Raw genomic sequence first — 19,451 nt, forward strand, 5'->3', positions numbered from 1 at the left:
ATAAAATCCCCAGGGTACACTGACGAATAGAAACAAACCAAAAAAAAAAAAAGGAGTTTTAGGCATTTCAAATGTAAAGATGAAAGCTATTTCCATTTAATGGGTACTTCTACATGCATTAAAAAGTAAAGACAAGCCAAAGCGAAGTTGTTGTGCTTTGAACATCCCCAGTACAATAGAATGAATTTTGTTATTCACAAGATAATTAAAGGATTTAGTAAAAAAATCAGAGCGCATTGAGGGACTAGTTATGGGATACAAATAAAGCAGAATGAATAGTATTTATCTTCTTTATTCACATCAGTATATTTCAAACTATGTACAACATCATTTGGAGTTGATGGTCAACATGTACGTTTGAAGCTCTTCCTAAGCATGAGTGTATTCGTTTCCTATTATCACTGTAACAAATGACCACAAATTTCTTGGTTTAAAACAGTCCAAGGTTATTAGTGTTCTGGATGTCAGAAGGAACAAAATGGGTTGGCAGGCCTATGTTCTTCCAGAATCTCTGGGAGAAAAATCTGCTTCCTCACTTTTTCCAGCTTCTAGACATGTCTCAAATTTCCTGGGACATGTATCACTCTGTATCACTCTGACCCCCTTTTCCATCTTCATACTTCTTCCTCTAGTTCCCACCTCCCTCCTATAAGGACCCTCATGTTTACATTGGGCCCACCTGGATAATCCAGAACACTCTCCCCATTGCAAGAACATTACATAGCTGCGACGTCCTTTTATAATGTCCGATAAAATACAAGTTTCAGGGATTAGGACATGGACATCTTTGGGAGGCCATTATTTTATCTATCACTGAAGCCCAGACAAAAAACCACTCCAAGAACTTCTCCACTCTGCATGCTCTGCATTTTAATGAAGTTGAAATTTATTTTTCTAAACTCTTCAACTGATATCTTAGAGTGGTTATTACTAATGTGTCACAGGGGTCTCACTTTCCAGGTTCCTCGGTATCCCAGTGGGACTGGTTCCAGGAACCCCGCAGACACCAAAATCTGCGGATGCCCAAGTCCCTTATATAAAATGGTGGAGTCCAATCGGCTCTCTGTAGCCACAGGTTTGGCCACAGGTTTGGCATCTGCAGATTGAAGCAACCATGGGATTTGATCAGTTGGTTGAATCTGTAGACGTATAACCCTTGGGTACAGAGGGTTGACTATTTATTCAAAGGCTTGTTACAGAGAAGATATTCTCATAATGTGGCTGCTATAACTTGGTATTGAGGGAAAGAAAACTTTTTCCTTCTTCTCTTCTAGGTTCTTTGGCTGGTCTAATAATTAAATTGCCCTAACACAAATTTAAAGGAGAAACAAAAATTTAATTTTGTATGTATGGAATCTCCAAAGATATCTGGCTCTAAGAAGTAACTAAAGCAGCTTTATACCTGTTAGACAGAGAAATAATACATTGGTGAAGAATAGACAAAGGAGTCTGGGATTGGGCTAGCTAATTAGTGAAGAAGTAACAAGGTTTGTTTATTCAGTCTTCCCTGCCTTAAATTCCCCATCTTTAATGATAAGGATGTCTTTCTATTAGTACAGGGAGGGTATCTTTCATATGGAGGATTTATTTCTTGCTTTTAGGGGACAACTGAGGGTCATAATAGCCTTCCTGCACCTGCTGTTTCTTAAGTACTTTAATTTAAAATAGTCAATATGCCAAAGTGGCATCTTTTGGGTTAACATATTTTGTTCCCCTTCAGTATAAAATAACATGGAAACTACATCTTTTTCCCAAAGTATGCATAGTAAGGAGCTAATTATATCATAGAAAGAGACACAGAAAAATAATTTGCTTCTCTTATTGTGACAGACAGTCTGTCGTTTTTATAAAATACAGGTCTGTTCAACATTAACATACAGTATATAAGATCTATGGATTCACAGTGAACAGAGAAAAGTTAATACACTTTCTCTAAGAACAAAATTAAGATGCTAGCTAAATTTTAAAAGTTTAATTATTTAATGATTACATAGAAATTAATATAATAGAAATTAATTATTATACATTAATAGAAGTTAATACTATGTTATTTTTGCTCAAGACTAAGAAAATAAATAGCTTTAACTCCATCATTAGATTAAAAAGGGAGGTTTAAAAGTCAGTATTAATAGAAATAGTTATTTGATTTGCTTTTTTGCCTCTGAGACCCGTTTGCTCATTTGTCCACCCAATTAGTCGACATATATTAACTGAATGCATAGTATAGGCGAGGCACAGGTATAGTGGTGGTGCCACAAAGTCAAGGGTATTATGATTCCTACTTTTCAGCTGAGTCAGTAATCTGACAAACTTCAAATGGAACAGAGCTAAAAGTTAATTATAATAAAAGTAACAAAGGTGAAACTGATAGTGTATTTAATAATAAGGTTAAATCAAAAGAAGGTAAGGGCAAAAAATTTAAATCTTAATTTTGTATACTTTAAACTGGGAAAATGGCTAAAAACACTGAATTGGAATATTATAACCTGATAATATTTTCAGTGCTTATAAGATCTCTTTTTTAATGACTCATTAACTATTGATGAGTGAACTGATAAATTAACAAATATTTAATTACATATACTTCAATTGTCATTCATTTATTCAATCAGTAGCTTATTCAATAAATATTTATTAAGCTTTTGTTATATTCCAGGAGTTGGAGACACAACCCAAACCAAAAAAGTAAGGACCCTGCTCTTAAGGAGTTTACATTCCAGGGACCTAATACAATCTGCTGTGACATTCTAAATACCTCACTAGATTTTCATTGTAAGCATTACCAGCAAGGATAGTACTAAATAAGGTCATGAAGTGCTTCAGGTCTGGAATTCTTCAACTCTGACTGTACTTTGGTGCAAGGGCCATTAGGTGTGCGACCTTACACAAGTTACTTAAACATTTTAACCTTGTTTCTGCCTCTGTAAATGCGAAACAGTAATAGTTGGTTTTTCTTGGAGATTAACTGAGATATTGTGTATCGATTGCTCAGCAATCATTAGCATTATTGCTTTGGCTCCCTGGTTCCAAAAATACGTGCCTGCTAATTCGAATAACCTGAGGATCCTGAAAAACATTTCAAAGCTCAGGCCACGCACCAGACCAATGAAACCCCAGTCTCCAAGGGTAGAGTATAGGCGTCAGCGCTTTTTAAGCTCCACAGGTGGTTCCAATTTGCAGACAAATTTGGGAACCGTGGCAATTCGGCTTACTGATATTTCATAATAATTTGCCCAGCCACCTGTCTTTATCCGAGGTCGATCCAGGAAGTCTCACGAGTTTAATGAAAGTCAGATAATCGAGGTCTACATCTCTCCATCCCATCCCGTGACGTGCATCCAAATCTCTCTGAAATCTCTTCAAGGGGAGAGGGATGGGAGGGAGTTCTGACCTCTACTAACTGCGTACAGCTGTTAGGTTTAACGAGACCCTTAGGTATAAAGGGAGGGCGGGCACTTCCACCTGCGGTGGCAGCTAGGCCTGCAAAAGGAGAAGCCCGGAGCCCAGGAACTCAGGCCTGCCGGGGGCGCTGGGCTCTGGGCAGAGGCCGGAGACACGCCGAGAGGGAAGCCCGGCAGCCGGTTCGTCCCCTGAGGAGCGGCAAGCGCCCGGCGGGCGCGGCTCCGGTGGGCGCCGTCTGCGCGCTCTGCGCCCCTGCCCTCGCCCGCCCTTCGCCCCGAGATCCCGGCCGAGGGTCCAGGCAGACGCGGGGCTCTGTGGCCCGCGGCGAGCGGGGCCCGCCGCCATGGAGTCGGGGACGCCTGGCGGCTCCGGGCCGGCGGAGCCTGGGCCTCGCCTACGCGGCTTGGGCGGCGCGCTCCAGGCGGCCTGGGCCTCCTTGCTGAGCGGGGCCCAGGCCCAGGCCCAGGCCGAAGGCGGGTGCTGCGCGCCGGCTGTGGCGGCCGTGTTGCCGGCGGGCGGGAGCGGCGAGAGGATGGGCGTCCCCACCCCGAAGCAGTTCTGCCCCATCCTGGAGAGGCCGCTCATCAGCTACACCCTGCAGGCGCTGGAGAGGTAATGCGGCGCCAGGCGCGCCCCGCGGCCCCCGGCCCGCCGCTCCCCGCCCCCCGTCCTCCCGCCCAGGGCGGCCCGCGCCACCTGCTCCTGCGGCTGCTCGCGCGGGCGCCTGCTCTCGGCCGCCTGCGGGGCCGGACTGCAGCCGCTCGGTCACTCGGGCTCGGGCTCCCCGCCCGCCGGCGCTTCACAGGAGGGGAGCTCCGCTGAGCCCTGTACAGCCCACGCCGCCGGCCTGTGGAGCCGCCCTGACGGGCGCCTGGGTTGGGGCCGAGGGACGCTTAGTGCTAACGTGGCCCCAGCGGGCCTGATGAGCAGCTGCTCCAGGAGCCTCCTGTCCCTGCCTGCCTGCCTTTTATTCTGTGTCTCTCATTTTTTCTCACTCACTCCCTCACGCTCATTCTTCACTCTTGGTTTCTGCGCATGTGTGGGTCATGCATTTTGCTTGAGACTTTAGTTTATGGGCCTTTAGTCATTTTTTCAGTTATTAATAAATAGTAACTGAGTACCTCATATGATTCAGACTGCGTCGGTTACTAGGTATTCAAGGTGGACCAAGGAACAGCATTTAGTCTAAACCTTTCAAAGATGGAAAGGGATTTACGGGAACTGCATTCTGAAATCGAGGCCAATACTTAATCTCGTTAGAAAAGAGGCTAGCTGGGGAATGGAGGGAGAGAAAACGGGATAAGGAGGGCTAGGGGAGCAGTAGTGAGGAGCCCAGGAAGTGAAAAGGAAGGGCATGCTGTTTTATCTTGTTTTCATGTAAAGTGGTGGAGCGTGGGGTGAGGCTGGAGGGGTGCGGATCCAGGGGGATTACCGAGGTCCACGTAAGTGTCGCTACGGTCTTGAAACTTCTCGAAGCCAGTGTAGAGCTGTGGTAGTACGTTGAGTCTTGGATTGAAGTGAACCGTCAGCATTACGAGGCTTCAGTGAAGACGAGGCTAATGAGGTTCTAGTCAGAAGACAGTAGCGTGTTATCCACAAAGGTCCTCCTTCCACTCATCATGCTTTCACACACCCCAGAAGCCAAAGGGCCCAGATGATTCACATGTGGTTATTTTACTTTCTGAATATTGTCATTTGGAAAATGGAAGCGTCAAGTGCCATGGTCACCCTTGATTCTTAACAGGCTGGTTACGCCTGAAACTCAAACATTGAAGCAATTCCGGGTGTTTTTACTTGTGTGGTCTTCCATTTCTCTGAGTGTGTGTGTATGTTTGTGTGTTGAAAGTCCTTGAAACCATTGTTTCTTGCTCCTACAATACTCAGTGCCACAGACATTGTGACAACACAGCTCATTTCTGCAGGTAATACTATGGGACACAGTGGATCTTGGCCAGCAGTATCTTTGTCTAAGTGATTAGATGTAAAGAAGTATAGTCGTTTTTACGTTTAATTTTCCTTCCTAGGGAGAAAAAACTTATGTATTTGGTTTTTTTTTTTTTTTGCCTCTTCTGAGGCAGCAGGAGATCAGTGGATATTAAAAAAAAATCTCACTTTTAAAGTAAAAGAATGTTCTGGAAAGGCCTTGTTCATGGAAAAGATAGAATACTTCCTATTTTTATTTAACTGACCAGCAGTACTAAAGTTCTAATAGCAATAGTAAGTAGTCAAAAACTCTATCTGGAAGTACTTCACGAATTATTCTTTGTTACTATTACAGTCCCTGAACTTGTGCAATATGATTATTTTGGAGTGAGTCTGAGGAAAGCCTTGGAAACCTTGCATTGCAGGGGTATATGTATGGGTGCTTTTTAGCTATTTGCCAAATGAAAGCATTCTCTTTCGGTAAAGGATGGGCTTCGTGGACTGCTGATGGTTGTCCTAGCACATGGTGCTAAAAGGCCTAGCTCATTTCATCCCAAAAGACACATCATGCAGGTTCTTGTCGTTTGGAACTTGGAACTAAAGTAACAGAAACTAATCAGGGCTTAGAGGGAAGGAGGTCACCCCTGAAGTGTGGCCCAAAATTGGGATAGGAAAATGTAAGGAAACCATGACCAATTTGGCTTTTAGTTAAACAATGCCTTTTAAACGTTTATTTCTGCTCTTTGATTTAAGCTACCCAAAGCAAGTACAAGTGTATATCCTCCCAAGGGAAACAAAAAAGCAAAATGAGGTGAAGCAGATAAGAGACAGCAAAACTCTGGAAGAAAGAGATAGCGGAGTGGTAGCCAGTCAGGTTTAACAGGCCCAAGAAAGCAGAAATACACGTCCTCAGGTAGAATAGCTGTGAAAAAAGCAAGTTGACTCAAGTCATAGAACCTTGGAAAGGTTCAGGAATTGAGTACAAGATTCCTCTGAAGGTAGGGTAGACAGAGGGGAGCTGTGCACAGTTCCAAAGACAACTGGTTGAAACCTAAAAAGAAGAGTTAGACTCCCAGAGCACTGTCAGAACGCTGGAGGCTTCTCCTCTGGCTCAGAACCAGCCCAGACAGTGGCCCAGTGGAGTGTCCCAGGACAATACAGAAATGAAGAGCGTGATGCCACTTTGGAATGAGAGCCTTAGCTCCTAAGATAAACTCAAGGAAGTATTTTCTTTTTGAAACATGCTACGTATTAAAGCACCTGTCTTTCCATAATTCAGAAGTTGGAAGGGACATTGAAAGTCTGTCTTCTGAGTTGCCTGGGACTTCACATTGCTTTTTTTGGTTGAAATTAGAAAAATACATATTTTTCAGCTATGTTCCACTTGTGTGCTTCTGAAATTTCTTATGCTAATTATCAGATTAAATGAAATTCAAAAGAATCTCTGAACCTTCACAAATCTGAGACATGTTGGTGAAAGGCTTTAACTGGACAAATGGAGGCATAAAGTCTATGAAAATTGTGGGTATATGTTAGTTAGTCTTATGTGTAGAATATGTTTACATGTTGAAATTCCAACACATTGAGTTCATGTAACTTGATCTGTGCATTATAGGCATTATACTAAAAGGGTCAAGCATGAATAATTTATGGATTGTACTACCAACTAAGGTCTTTCAGAAGTTGATTAAAAACCTTGGTAGAAGTTTGAAAGTTTCATTTTGGCCTTTTTGAGAGAATTAAAATATAAATTGAACCACAGATTGTTAACTTGAAGAGAACTTTGATTTTTCTCATTTTGCTAACAAAACTGAGATCAAGGGTATTAATCCCTTACATAACTGTTTATGACCTGAGTTTCTAAAAGGAAATGTTGCACTAAGAAATCATGGGTGAATGGTATTATTGTCAGGGGCATAAAAGTGGCAGTGAAGTTATAAAAATCCACTTACAATTGATCAACTCGTATATAGATGTTACTGTACAGGTCTGAAGTAGAAAGTGAAAATTCTTGCTAGCAATCAAATCTCTGGTTTCAACTATCCAAGGAAAGAAAGTCTTATTAAGGAGAGTTGGTTAACCTGGAATAGTTAAATAGACTGAAATCACAGCTATGAGGAAAGCAAATGAGAAGGGCTAACACTGGCCATGCTTATGCAGATTAGTGGTGGTGGGCTGGGTGGGAATTCCTGACAATAGAGTTGAACAAGGTCTGGCACAGCCCTTTCCATAGCTCATGAGGCTTCTCAGTTCTTGAGGACTCTGCTTAAGATGTTCCTTGATAAGTTTCCACGCTCATCAGAAACCATTATTGTAAATTGGCTTCCCATATAAATCTTCTGTAGGAAAAAAATGTGCTGTTGCAGTCATAAAAAGCATTAATGTACACATCATGGTACATTAATATGTTGGCTTTCAAATTCATGTTTCAGTCCTTTTTTAGTGGGGTTAATGTGAGTTAGTCTCCTTGACTTCAGATGAAAGAAAAAAATCCATTTTGTCAATTTGTATGTTCATTATGGAAAACCTGGATTGTTATGATTGAAATTGGGTTGCTTTCTTACCATTTGGAAAATCCATGAAAGTCCATTTTAGTAACTATTTAAGATTCCATGGTGTCTTTCAACCTAATAACTTCTGGCTTATTGGTATTCTGAATGTTTTCATCCTCTTTAATTTTTCTTGTATACTATAAAGATTGTTTCCTGTATCTCTGAAAACACTGCAAGTTCTGTTTGAACAAGAGAATAGAAATCATAAAGTTTAATCCAAATGAGCAGCATTGATTGCTCGAATTAAACTGAAAGCAGGAATGGAGTAGGGAAGACAGGAATTGGCAGGCTTTAGTACTTGAATTTGGGATTCAGAAAGAGAAAGGGATTTAGGGTGCTTTTGAGTGATTGCTCAAATATATGAATCTGACTTAAAACAATTTTGTCTTCATGCTTCATTAACTAAAGGGTTAAATCTGACTGAAGGTAAGGAAGAGGACTATACTGTAGAAAAAATACAGGATTGTGTTTTGTACGATCAGATGATTGGAGATTTAAGTTCCCATTGGCCTTCCTCTGGGGCTTCTGCAGGACACAAGATAAGACCAGAACTGGGAGCCTGGGCTTGAGCACTGGCAGCCTTCATGGGCTAAAGTAGACTTGACACTGTCAAGGCAATCAGCCAGCCCCTTCATGCCAATTCAGTATTTTTCTTTTAAAATACAAGGGTGGGTATGGAGAGGGATGAATCTATAAACTATGGCCATAGTAAAATCCCAGGGCCTAATTTCCATGACGCCTATTGGGGTCGCTGCCAAGTGTCCTTTGGGGCCAAACTTTTGCAGTCTGGGTGAGAGCACTTTTTAGGGGTGTTAACAGAACCTAATTTTTCCAGCCTTTTTTTTTTTTTTTTTTAAAGCATTGATTTAAATCTTCTGTTTTCAACTTGTCATCTTGAACTGTCTGAGCAGAATATGCCTTTTAAGAAACACTTACTTTAAAAATATATTATACATAATAATATAAATTATATTTAAATATAACATAAAATTTTAAAATTGTATTTGTCCTGGGAGAAAATAACATCTGAGATACTCTGTTTCTTAAAATGTCTGTAAGTGTGATAGAGCTCAAGGTTAGGTTTGTGTTTGCCCATGGAATGTGCTGGGAAGGAAATGCTGAGAACTTGATAAAATCCAGCTACAGGAGGTTCAGTGTGGACTTGCCTTCAGCTAAGGAGGTCGACCAGATCCATTTATTCAGCAAATATTTGCTCACTAGGCACTGTGTGAGGTACTTAAGATCTTTCTCAGTCCTGTGATTCTACATTATTAAATTTTAATACTGTAAAAGGCTTTTAATTCTATAACTAGAAAAGAATGTGAATAAATCCTCTGCAATACAAACAGTACTTATTAAAGGCTTGTAAGTGCTGGATGTATGCTTGGTTTCTGAACAAAACAGCATATCAAGCCCATTATCTCTTAAGAGTGGTCCAAAACAGTGTTCTCTGAACTTTTTTTTTTTTATCATGACCTGTTAAAAGAATTATATTTTGCTGATGACTTAATGACACATACTTAAATACACATAACATATTTGAAAGAGAATTTCATGAACAATCTGTCCTTATTTGCTATGCATTCTAATTTTACTATTCTACTAACTTCTATTTACCTAAAACTTTTAGTCTAAACTTGGGAAATTGACTTGACACTCTAATGGATCCTGAAATCTGCAGTTTGAGAAACACTGGTTTAAAACACTTTCCTATTTAAAGCCTCCTACCATTATTTGCAGTAGTCTAAGGCCATGAGTTTGTCTGTAATTTAATCTACTTTGACTGCTTTCTGTTTGATGGAAAGAAGAGAATCATTTTATAGTTATTTCCTTTGGGAGTTCGTTAATTCAGACAGATACTTGACTACTCTGTCAAGCAATGTCCCATCCTTCTCTTTCTTAATTCTACATTTTAACATTTAATTTCATTTAATTTTTTGATCAAAAAAGCAATATGTCTTTGAAAGTTGCTTTTAACCTATTCTGATACAATAGACCATGGAAAGTGAGTAGCTTAGAGTACGAGTTAAGCTCTTGCCTTGCAGAAAAATCCTGACCACTTATTTAGTGGAACATGTACTTATAACTTCTCTATGTTAAGAAAATTAGTGTGATGTCTTATTAATAAACTGAAATACATTTCATTACTTTTAAACTTCTCTGTAAACTCAAGAGCAGTTTTTATTCCTAATTGTTGAAACTTCCTCATATCTATTCATTGATTCATTTAACAGATGTTTCTTGGTACATGATCTGTGAGGTCAAGATTTCTGCCTGTCTTCATTATTGTTATCACATGTCTAGCATAATGCCTGGCAAGTGACAGATGGTTCCTTGATGTTGAATGACTAAATGAACATATGAATGAAGGAGACATGATGATTCAGACTTGATCTATTTTTTTTTTCTCTCTCGTGGTTTTTACGACCTCTCTCAGATGTTGTTAGTGCACTAACAGAGGTTAACAGTGTGAGCTCCAAAGTCAGACAAGGGTATACCCAGGTCCCTTCATTTCTTAGCTGTGTGACCATGGGTAGCTCCCTGCCTCTGTCATCTGTGAAATGGAGATAATACATTATCTCTGAGGAATCACTATTAAGTAAGATACTACAGGCAGATGCTCTACACAGTACATGGTCCCTAGCAAACATCCATGCATCTTAATTGCTGTTCCTACTGTTCATATCGCTGAAAGCTTAGTATGTGCCAAGCTGTAGGATGTAATCTTTACTTTTTGTGAGCTGGGAGCCTAGTGAGGGAGACAGAAAAACAGTACAGTATGATGCTTGATAAGACTCTCTAGCAGTAACAGTACTCAGGGAGATGATATCAGGGATGCTGCACCCAGAATGACAGTCAAGGAAAGCTTCCTGGAGGCCATAACTGAAAGTTGATGAAAAAGTAGGACGTGGCCAGGAGTGGGTGTGGAAGGGGAATGATGAGGATGAGGGATAATGTTGAGAGGCAAAAGAAGCCGCGTAAGTGAAGACCGTGATGTGAAGGAATGTGGGGGTTGGAGTAAGAGGGGCATGGAAGAGTCCAAGTGATACAGAGAGGAGTGGGCTGAGGTCAGATCTTGAGGGGTCCTGCTCGAGAGCCCACATGGGATGGCCTCGGGTTTACACTTGAGAAAAATCATCTAGAAGTTACCACTTAGAAGTTACCAATCTAGAATGGATTGTTTTGGGTTTAGGTGAGAAGGAGGAGAACAGCTAAGCTCCTAGTGCAGTAAATTGTGGGGGAAATGAAAATGACTGCCTGGGTCACAGCTGTGCCAGCAGAGACTGAATCTTGGGAAACCCCAAATCTAGGGGACACTGAGGAACTGCCACTTACTTTGTTAGGCACAGTATAAATTCTACACCATGTAAGTACAGTGTAAGTTCTATCATTTGTTAAATTTGCAATGATGCAAGTGTGGGTTGGATGAGCTACAAAACGGAGCAACCTACACTTAGTCTTATTCTGTAGTCTTTTATTGCCTGAATGGATTACTGAGTGTTCTCTTGTCTGGTATTCCGTGAATACCGTTGCATTTCTTGCATTGCTTTGTGATTAAAATTCTCCCAGATGTCTGACAAAGTAATCTAGTTCATCCTGGGAACCTTAGGATCTAGAAATCAGGGTAAAGAGTCAAACTCAAAATGAAACAGCAAACCATGTTGCATAGGGAAGACATTTTCATTGATTTTCATTCTCTCTTTAGGTTAAATAAGAGAGCTTTCTGTGTTTTCATAATCCTTAAAACTAGGCTACGTTGTAAGACCCTGGTAGACGAGCCAGACCAAAATCATGAGTAAAACAGTTACAGGTACCTACTAGGTATTAGATGTAAAGCAGTGTGCAAAACCGACCTTGTCCTTGGTGTCATGGAGCCTACGGTCTGGAAGATGGACTGCTGTATTGTTGGGAAATGGTAAAAATATTTTTTGAAGTATTTTTGGCATGAGATGGTATGTAGAAAAATGAGGTGTAATGTCTTTGTATGTCAGATCTCGCTGACCTGTTTCTCATAGGAGGCAGAATAGAGTGTGAGGATCACAGGAGTTAGAATATGACTAATGCTTAAGACCCAGGTAAGACTGACTAAGCACTTACTATCACATATCGTGTGGTAAAAGATTTATTTTTCAAATCTTCCTTACAGACTCAGGAAGATGATTATCTCTAATTTTATCTTAAATCCCACCTGCAAGCTCCTTCTAGTAGCTGGGCTGCCATCGCTGTCTTGCTCAGACTTCAGCAGCAGCCTCCTACCTGGTCTGTCTGCATCTTTGCTCTGCCCAGTCTGTCCTCCACCTTCTAGCCAAAAAGTTCATGCTCCTAAATTCGTAGTTGCTCTTGCTCTTGTAAATATTGCCATGAGCTAAGTGACTTAAAGCAACACAAACACATTACCTTACACTTCTGGAGATCAGAAGTCCAAAATCAGGTTCACTGGGCTGAAATAAAGGTGTGAGCAGTGTTGCTGCACCTTCTGGAGGCTCTCAGGACAGTCTGTTTACTTGCCAGGTGGCAAGCCACTTAACCCCCAGATTCCAGAGGTCACCTGCGTTCTGGGACTTCTGGTCCTGTGTCATTCTGACCACTGCTGCTGCCACCACCTTTTCTCCTTGGGCTCTTTGCACTTCTTTCACTGTTAGGGACTCTTGTGACTATACTGGATCCACCCAGATAGTCCAGGATGATTTCTCCAACTCAGGGTCCTTAAGTATGTATGTAAAGGTCCTTCAATGTATAAGGTTACATAGTCATAGGTTTTGAGAATCAGGGGATGGACATCATTTCGGGGTTACGTACTTCCTGCCACAGTTCCTATCACATCCCCGAACAGTGCCTAAAACACTGAGGGAGGTGAGTATTCTTAATTGTGGGTAGAAGTGTCCAGCACAAAGCTTTTCTATGATTCCTGTTACTTTTAGGATTAAAGACTAAAACTAGCCCTAACATGGCCTGGGAGGTCTCCATGGCCGAGCTCAGCCCAGCGCTTGCCTGAGCCTCCAGCCTCTTCGTGGGCTCCTCTCCTTGCTCACAGAACTCCCCTCTGTGTCCTCCTAGCTCCTCAGGACCTCTGTTTACACCAGCCCCTTCTCACTCCCTTCAGACCCCTTTGCCTGTCTTTCTGCCTCTCACCCCTTTAAACTCTGCTCCGTTAGGGAGCATCTTGGCTTTCTCTCTGCTGGTCAGATATTCCACTTGCACGCAGTATTGGAGCCTGGACTTGTCCTTTACAGCACGTGATTGCAGCTTGCAATTGTTTGTTGGTGTTCTTTGTTTTATCTGTAAGCTCTGTGAGAGCAGTGACTCTTTCCATTGTGTACTCAATTCTGATCATTTATTCACTGCTCAGTAAATACCTGTTAAAGGAATGGACTTAAAATGAAAAGACAGTGTGCCCGTAAAGTAGCTCTTGGTTTAGTTCATCAGCTTAGTCTTGTCGCAGCCACAGGCAGAAAGGAATTTTGGGTTATGGGAAGAGTTTGTTCAATAGGAGAAGGTAGGGGATTGTTAATTATTGAGTAAAGTAACAGGTTTTCTATTTATAGTTATCAGTAGTTGATTTAATTATTCAGTAATTTTCAGACCCGTCTTTGATCTCTTTAAAGATGTGTTCAAGCCTTTAATGGTCTAAATGAACATGTAAGATCTCACAGGCTAAGAATTCCATTAAAATGCCAAGTGACCTTTATTTAGAGCTGATATCAAGGGCCAGAGGCTTCCTAGCTTGGGCCTGTGAGCTGTGGAACATTGAGTCTACAATGACGTTAGCCTCTGTTAGCGCTGATCTTCGAGAGAAGTTGGTCCAACTTCACTGCAGCCGCCGCCACTCAGTGCTGTGGACTGTTTGTATTTGGATGTCAGGTCTTCAAGAAAACGTTTTACAACAGAAAAAAAATTGCTCTGTTTTGATCGGACTAAACAGTTGAGTTCCTTTAATTTTATATTTCATTAAATGATGAGTTTTCTATTTTATTTGAGCCTGACTTACACAAACATAATGAACATAGTTTCCCTATTTAACCTGAAATATTTCACCTTGATGTAGGCTAAGTTTAGTTCAGTTATCCAGCTTTGTTGCTATCTCAGTGGACTTCTTGAAAGAGACAAAACTTCTGGAATTCAAAAGTGATTTGAAGTTTTGCTATTCAATTGAGAGAATTACTTGGAAAAAAAAAACAATTTAAAAGCATATCCCTGTTAAATTTTCTCTCAATCTATTGATGAATGTTCTAATTACTTATATCAGATTTCTTAAGTTAAATTTATCTTATCTTATGTATATTTCACACTATATGTACTTTCACACTATCTACTGCAAAATACTATTTGTAGTTGAGTTTATCTGTTTCTATCTATAGTGTGAAAGATTCACTGATTGTTTTTCAACTTCTTTACTAGACCTGATTAAAATGGATACAATTGACTTAGTTTTCAGTTCTTAATTTTCCTATGAGGATTTATTAGTACTCATAAATAATTCAATCTTCTGTTACTAGCTTAACTTTAGTTGTTGTATAAGAACAATCAATACTAAACGTGTGCATATTTTCCTTACAGAGTACGTTGGATAAAGGACATTGTCGTGGCAGTAACTGGAGGGAACATGGAAGCAATGAAGGGTATTATTCAGAGGTACCAGCATAAACGCATCTCGCTGGTTGAAGCTGGAGTGACCCGCCACAGGTCCATTTTCAACGGACTAAAAGCACTGGCAGAGAGTCAGCCCAACTCCAGACTCTCTAGGCCAGAAGTAGTGATCATCCACGACGCTGTGAGACCATTTGTTGAGGAAGATGTCCTCCTTAAAGTTGTCACAGCTGCTAAGGAACATGGGGTGAGTATTTGAATACTTCTGAGAATGAATAAAAGGGGCAAACACTATAGCAAATATTCATCTGCTGGATTTTGATAGAATTATATTTAAATGTCATGTTAACTAAAATGAGCATGATGATCTAAAGATGTTACACTGATTTTTTAGGAAGTTTATACTATTCTAGATTGGGAGACTGCTCTGGAATTTCTTTTGCCATAGTTACTTATCATAATAGGAGCTATTTGGAGAAGAATGCAATAATGTCATTAGAGTATGGGTATGAATGGTCCTTAACTACATATTTAAGTTCATTCCTTTATCTAAAAATGCCTAAGAAATCTTTTACAAGACTAGGAACGACATGATTAAAAAAAAAAACTTGGCTCATTTCACTCAAATTTTGTTTTAATGTTTCAGAAGTGGTTTATCTTCTGGCACAAACAGCCAGGCAAGCTTTTCACACCCCTTGAAGTGAATAGTCTTAAGATGACACAATTTTGTGTTCACTTCTCTTTCACCAAGATAAACACAAGAGAGCAAAAGACCTATTGTATTCTATCCAACATCGGTGTTTTCCTTAAATTACTGGGAAAAATCCAATAAACAAGGTAATAGATACAAAACCTAAGTTTGTAGTCTAAATTTGGAAATTAGTGAAAATTTATGGGTCAGACTTAGTATAGTATAATAGAAATAGGCTGTGGAGTTGGACAGACTTTGGCCCAATTCTTCATTTTTCTCATTAGTAGTGTAATATGTCCAACTTCCTCAACTTATTTGAGCCCATTTTCCTTCTAAAAATAGAGATGCGAATTTGTCACATTGTTCATATGATTGGAAATCATATGTTAACTACATAGAATGCTAAGTACTTTAAAGTGGTATTATTTTGAGAATAATTAGAAGATCTAAGAAATAGTTTCTTCCAGAGATTGTATGCAAATGGAAAAAGGAGTTGTCTAAGCTTATCTAGCCATCTGGGTGGCCAGGAAGTTATAAAACACCCAACTGGGAAAGACGGTCTGTGATTTCTATTTAGTTATATGTATTTAGATTTTCCTGGTCAGGAAATTGACCCTAATTTCATCATCTTCCTACAACATGAATTTCTTTAAAATTTAGACGGTGTGAGAAATCCATAGATGATATGAAATATTTTTCTTATCTTTAATATAACTTCTAAGTGGTATTTTTAAAATTAATCTTTTTTAGGGGGGTAATTAGGTTTATTCATCTATTTAATGGAGGTACTGGGAATTGAACCCAGGGCCTTGTGCATGCTAAGCGTGCACTCTACCACTGAGCTATACTCTCCCCCTACCCCCGGCTAAGTGGCATTTTCATGTAGTGAAAATTGTGGTTCAGGAATGTTAGTGACCATAACTGGGCAATGGCTCTTGTGTTTTCCTGTGATGTCTCCCTCTTCTCCAGGCTCCTTGATTGTGGAAGAGGCAGTGGGGTTAGTTGCAAGGGTGGTGAGGAGGAATAAAAGAGCAAAGGATTTATAACTTGTAAGAACTCAAGGAAAACCTCACAAGTGTGAAAGTTGCTAGAGCAGACTATGTAATTTGGGCAGGAACTTCGAGATTGTAATGTGTACTATAATACAAATAACATAGGCAAAAAGCCATAATTTTATCTTTTGGAAAAATATCACTTAAACTCATTGTGAAAATCAAACATTTGAAATTTTTTGAATATTGAGAATTTCTAAGATTGTTTATGAAGTGATTCTTTTGGTAGTATGACTGAAAGGCAAAGGATTAATTTTGCTCCAGTTAACATGCTAAGAACAGCATTTCAAAAGTGAATGACAAAATGCTAAAATGTTTAGCAGTTGGTCTTTTTATTAGATATGTCAGAATTCCTTTTAGACTATTTGTAACTTTTAAGTTTGTTAATCAGAATATAATTTAGAAGATTCAATCATATTATGCATTCTAAATAAAACTAACAAGTTGTATTTTAATGAAACCTGAAATTTTCTGATTACATTAGTTTAAGTAAACTTGAGAAATCCCGTCTTTTTAAGGAATATTGCCTTGTTTTTGATGGTGTTAAGGGATAATTTTCAAAAGTGTGAAATTAGTAGTTTCATACAAATATAAGGAGCATGTTAAGGATTTTACTGCCCTCATTAATGAGGGAACCAGACAAACATTAAATTCCAGAGAAGCACAAACTTAAATGGAGTAAAGGAATGTTGAAATGAGTTCACAAATAGAAAAAACTGGTCTTTTTCTCCCACCAGAGGAAGGGTGCTAGTTGAACTTGGCAGAACTTACTGGCAAGTTTATAGGCAAGAATAGTTTTCCATACTATCAGTTGTCTATAATTTGAGAGTTGTAAAAGCACTCAAGGACGATGAAAGGCTGGTTTCTACTAATCTGGAAAGGTTTGCTTTAAACAACACAGTTTCCGATTGGAGACACTGACTTTGCTTATTCTAATTTGCTTAGAATGTTTGGAATAATGACCCAGTAGCCTCAGGAAATCCAGGCACTACTTCCTGCCATCTCTCCTACACTGTTCTAAATTCTAATCATAAAAACAAAAAGGCAGTTAATTGAGACTTGAACTAGTAGCTAAAGTTCTTGAATTGGTGGGAGGTATTGGCATCCTTTTAACCTCGGGTCAATAAACTGAAAAAGACTGTTCTGAATCAAATTCTATCCCAAGAAAATAGTGATTTTGCTTAGAGCTACTTCACCAATTGTTTGCTGTGGATTACTTGGAACTCATTCTCCTTTGTTCTCTTAAGTTGTGTTTTATAGACTCCTAGCTGATTGTCTTGTTTCCTTAGGTCTTAATTTTCCAGCCCTACCCAAAGGTACTTTTCAGATAAATCATTTCCTGAATAAGTTAGACACTGTGACAGCCTTCTAGGGGGATATACAGGCTTAAGATACTTTAATTTTGATTACATTTTGGTTAAAAATAATCCAAATTAATGATGACATACTATTCAAGAGACTAAGATGCCCAAAATTAAGGCTGACATCAGGGTTGTCTGCAGACAGGAGATCAGCAGTGTCACCAGGACTCCGGTTCTTTCCTCTTCTCTGTGTTAAATTCTTGGGTCCCATAGAAGCGAGATGACCTCAGTAGGGCAGTGGTTAATCAATTTTTTAACTTTTACTTTTTCTTTTCTTTCACTTTGATTATCTCTCTACTTTTGATAGTTTGTCAGGGCATAACATTCTAAGTGTACAGCTATTTTTTCCCCTAGTACCATGAAAATATGTGATGTCATTGTCTCCTCACTTTAATATACCTTCTGAGAAGTCTGCTAACCAGTCTAATTGTATCCCTTGAAAGTAATCTCCCTTTTCTGTCTGGTTGTGTATAAGAGTATATTTTTCAGGTATTGTGCAATATTCCTGATATGTCAAGGTGTGAATCTTTTTTCCTTTGCTTTGGATTTATTGTCCTTTATGACTTTTATAATTTTTAGCAATTCTAGAAAATTCTAAGCCATTATCTTACTGTTGACCTTGCCCCATTTCCCAACTGACAGCTTCCCCCCCCCATTTCCCTTATGTATCTCTGTATGATGAGCCTTACCCTGTCCTCATGTCTCTTAACTTACTCATATTTTTCACTTGTTCCCCTGTGCTGCCTCCTGGTTAATTTCAGTTTTTTATTTTGTTCATCTTTAGCTCTAATCTCCTGGTAAAGTTGTTTTTTTTTTTTTTTTTTTTTTAATTTTACTAATTATCAGTTTCTAGGAGCTCTGTTTGGTCCTTTTCAAATGTGATTAGTCTCTTATTGTGCTTTTATGTTTTGTCTTTCAGTATTTAAACATTTTATACATTGTAGTTAACAGTAATTCTTGGTAGTTTAATCCTCCAACTCTTCAGCTCTGTTCACTTTTACTCATAATTTGTTTCTCTCCTGTGTACTTTGGATTGTAAGCCCATGTTTTGCAAGACTCAGCAGGAATCCATGGGGCATAGGATGAAGGTATGTTTCTGATGTATAAATTTGTGGGATCTCTCAGGGATCCCAAGGGCTTTATTAACTTGGAGAAACTTTGTTACCTCTTGGTATGAGATTTTTGTAGATCCTATGGTGGTGTCAAATCAAACTTCAAACCCACATAAAGTAGATGTGTAGATGATTTTTTGGATGTCTTGGGGCACACTACTCCCAATCCCTTCAGATCCCAAGCCAGGACAGACAGTTTTGCTTACTGTTTTCCCTGACTCAGTGTAGTGTTTTATACTCTTTAAATGAGTACATAACTTCTCATGGAAGCTTTTTTGTATATGAGGGCTGCAGTTCTAACTAACCAAGTAACACAGGCTCGAGATCTAATTCCTCATTTCTTCTCATTTGTTAAAACTAAAGCCACTTTTTAACCCAAAGCTTCTCTGCCATCTTACTTCCTTGGTTTCTGGCTATGATGTTAGTCCTGGTTATGATGTTAGTCCTAACTTTTTGAGTCATATTGTTAAAAAAAAAAAAAAAATTCTTTCTTAAAAGGCACTTTTGAAAGTAAGTCATACTTTAAAAAATCTGTTTATAAAGTCTCCTGCATTTAAAAAAAAAGTTACAATAAGTTTTTCAAGGTACCATATTGCTAAAAAGAAAAGTCCTTTGGAAGTATGAAGTACTTGTATATTTCTGCATAATTATAAGTCAAGAGATACAGTAACAAGGGCATTGTTATAAGGGATATGTTGGAAAGAGTGAAATAAGTTGGAACAGTGAAAAATAAGTGGGGAGAATCCTTTTCAGAAGGACTAATAAGCTAA

At 39.4% G+C, this 19,451-nt stretch overlaps 1 protein-coding gene across 1 annotated transcript in view; it reads left to right on the top strand.

Annotated features, from left to right (window-relative positions):
• Positions 1-3,477: 3,477 nt before the first annotated feature.
• The window catches only part of CRPPA (CDP-L-ribitol pyrophosphorylase A), a 226,894-nt gene continuing 210,920 nt past the window's right edge, over positions 3,478-19,451 (top strand). Inside the window, exons 1-2 of the mRNA XM_064487527.1 lie at positions 3,478-4,014; positions 14,436-14,712. Coding sequence (XP_064343597.1) covers positions 3,746-4,014; positions 14,436-14,712 — 546 coding nt within the window. The 5' untranslated portion in view covers positions 3,478-3,745. The remainder of the gene's footprint in view (positions 4,015-14,435; positions 14,713-19,451) is intronic.

The sequence above is a fragment of the Camelus dromedarius genome, chromosome 7, assembly GCF_036321535.1.
Source record: "Camelus dromedarius isolate mCamDro1 chromosome 7, mCamDro1.pat, whole genome shotgun sequence".
In the NCBI taxonomy this organism is placed as follows: Eukaryota; Metazoa; Chordata; class Mammalia; order Artiodactyla; family Camelidae; genus Camelus; species Camelus dromedarius.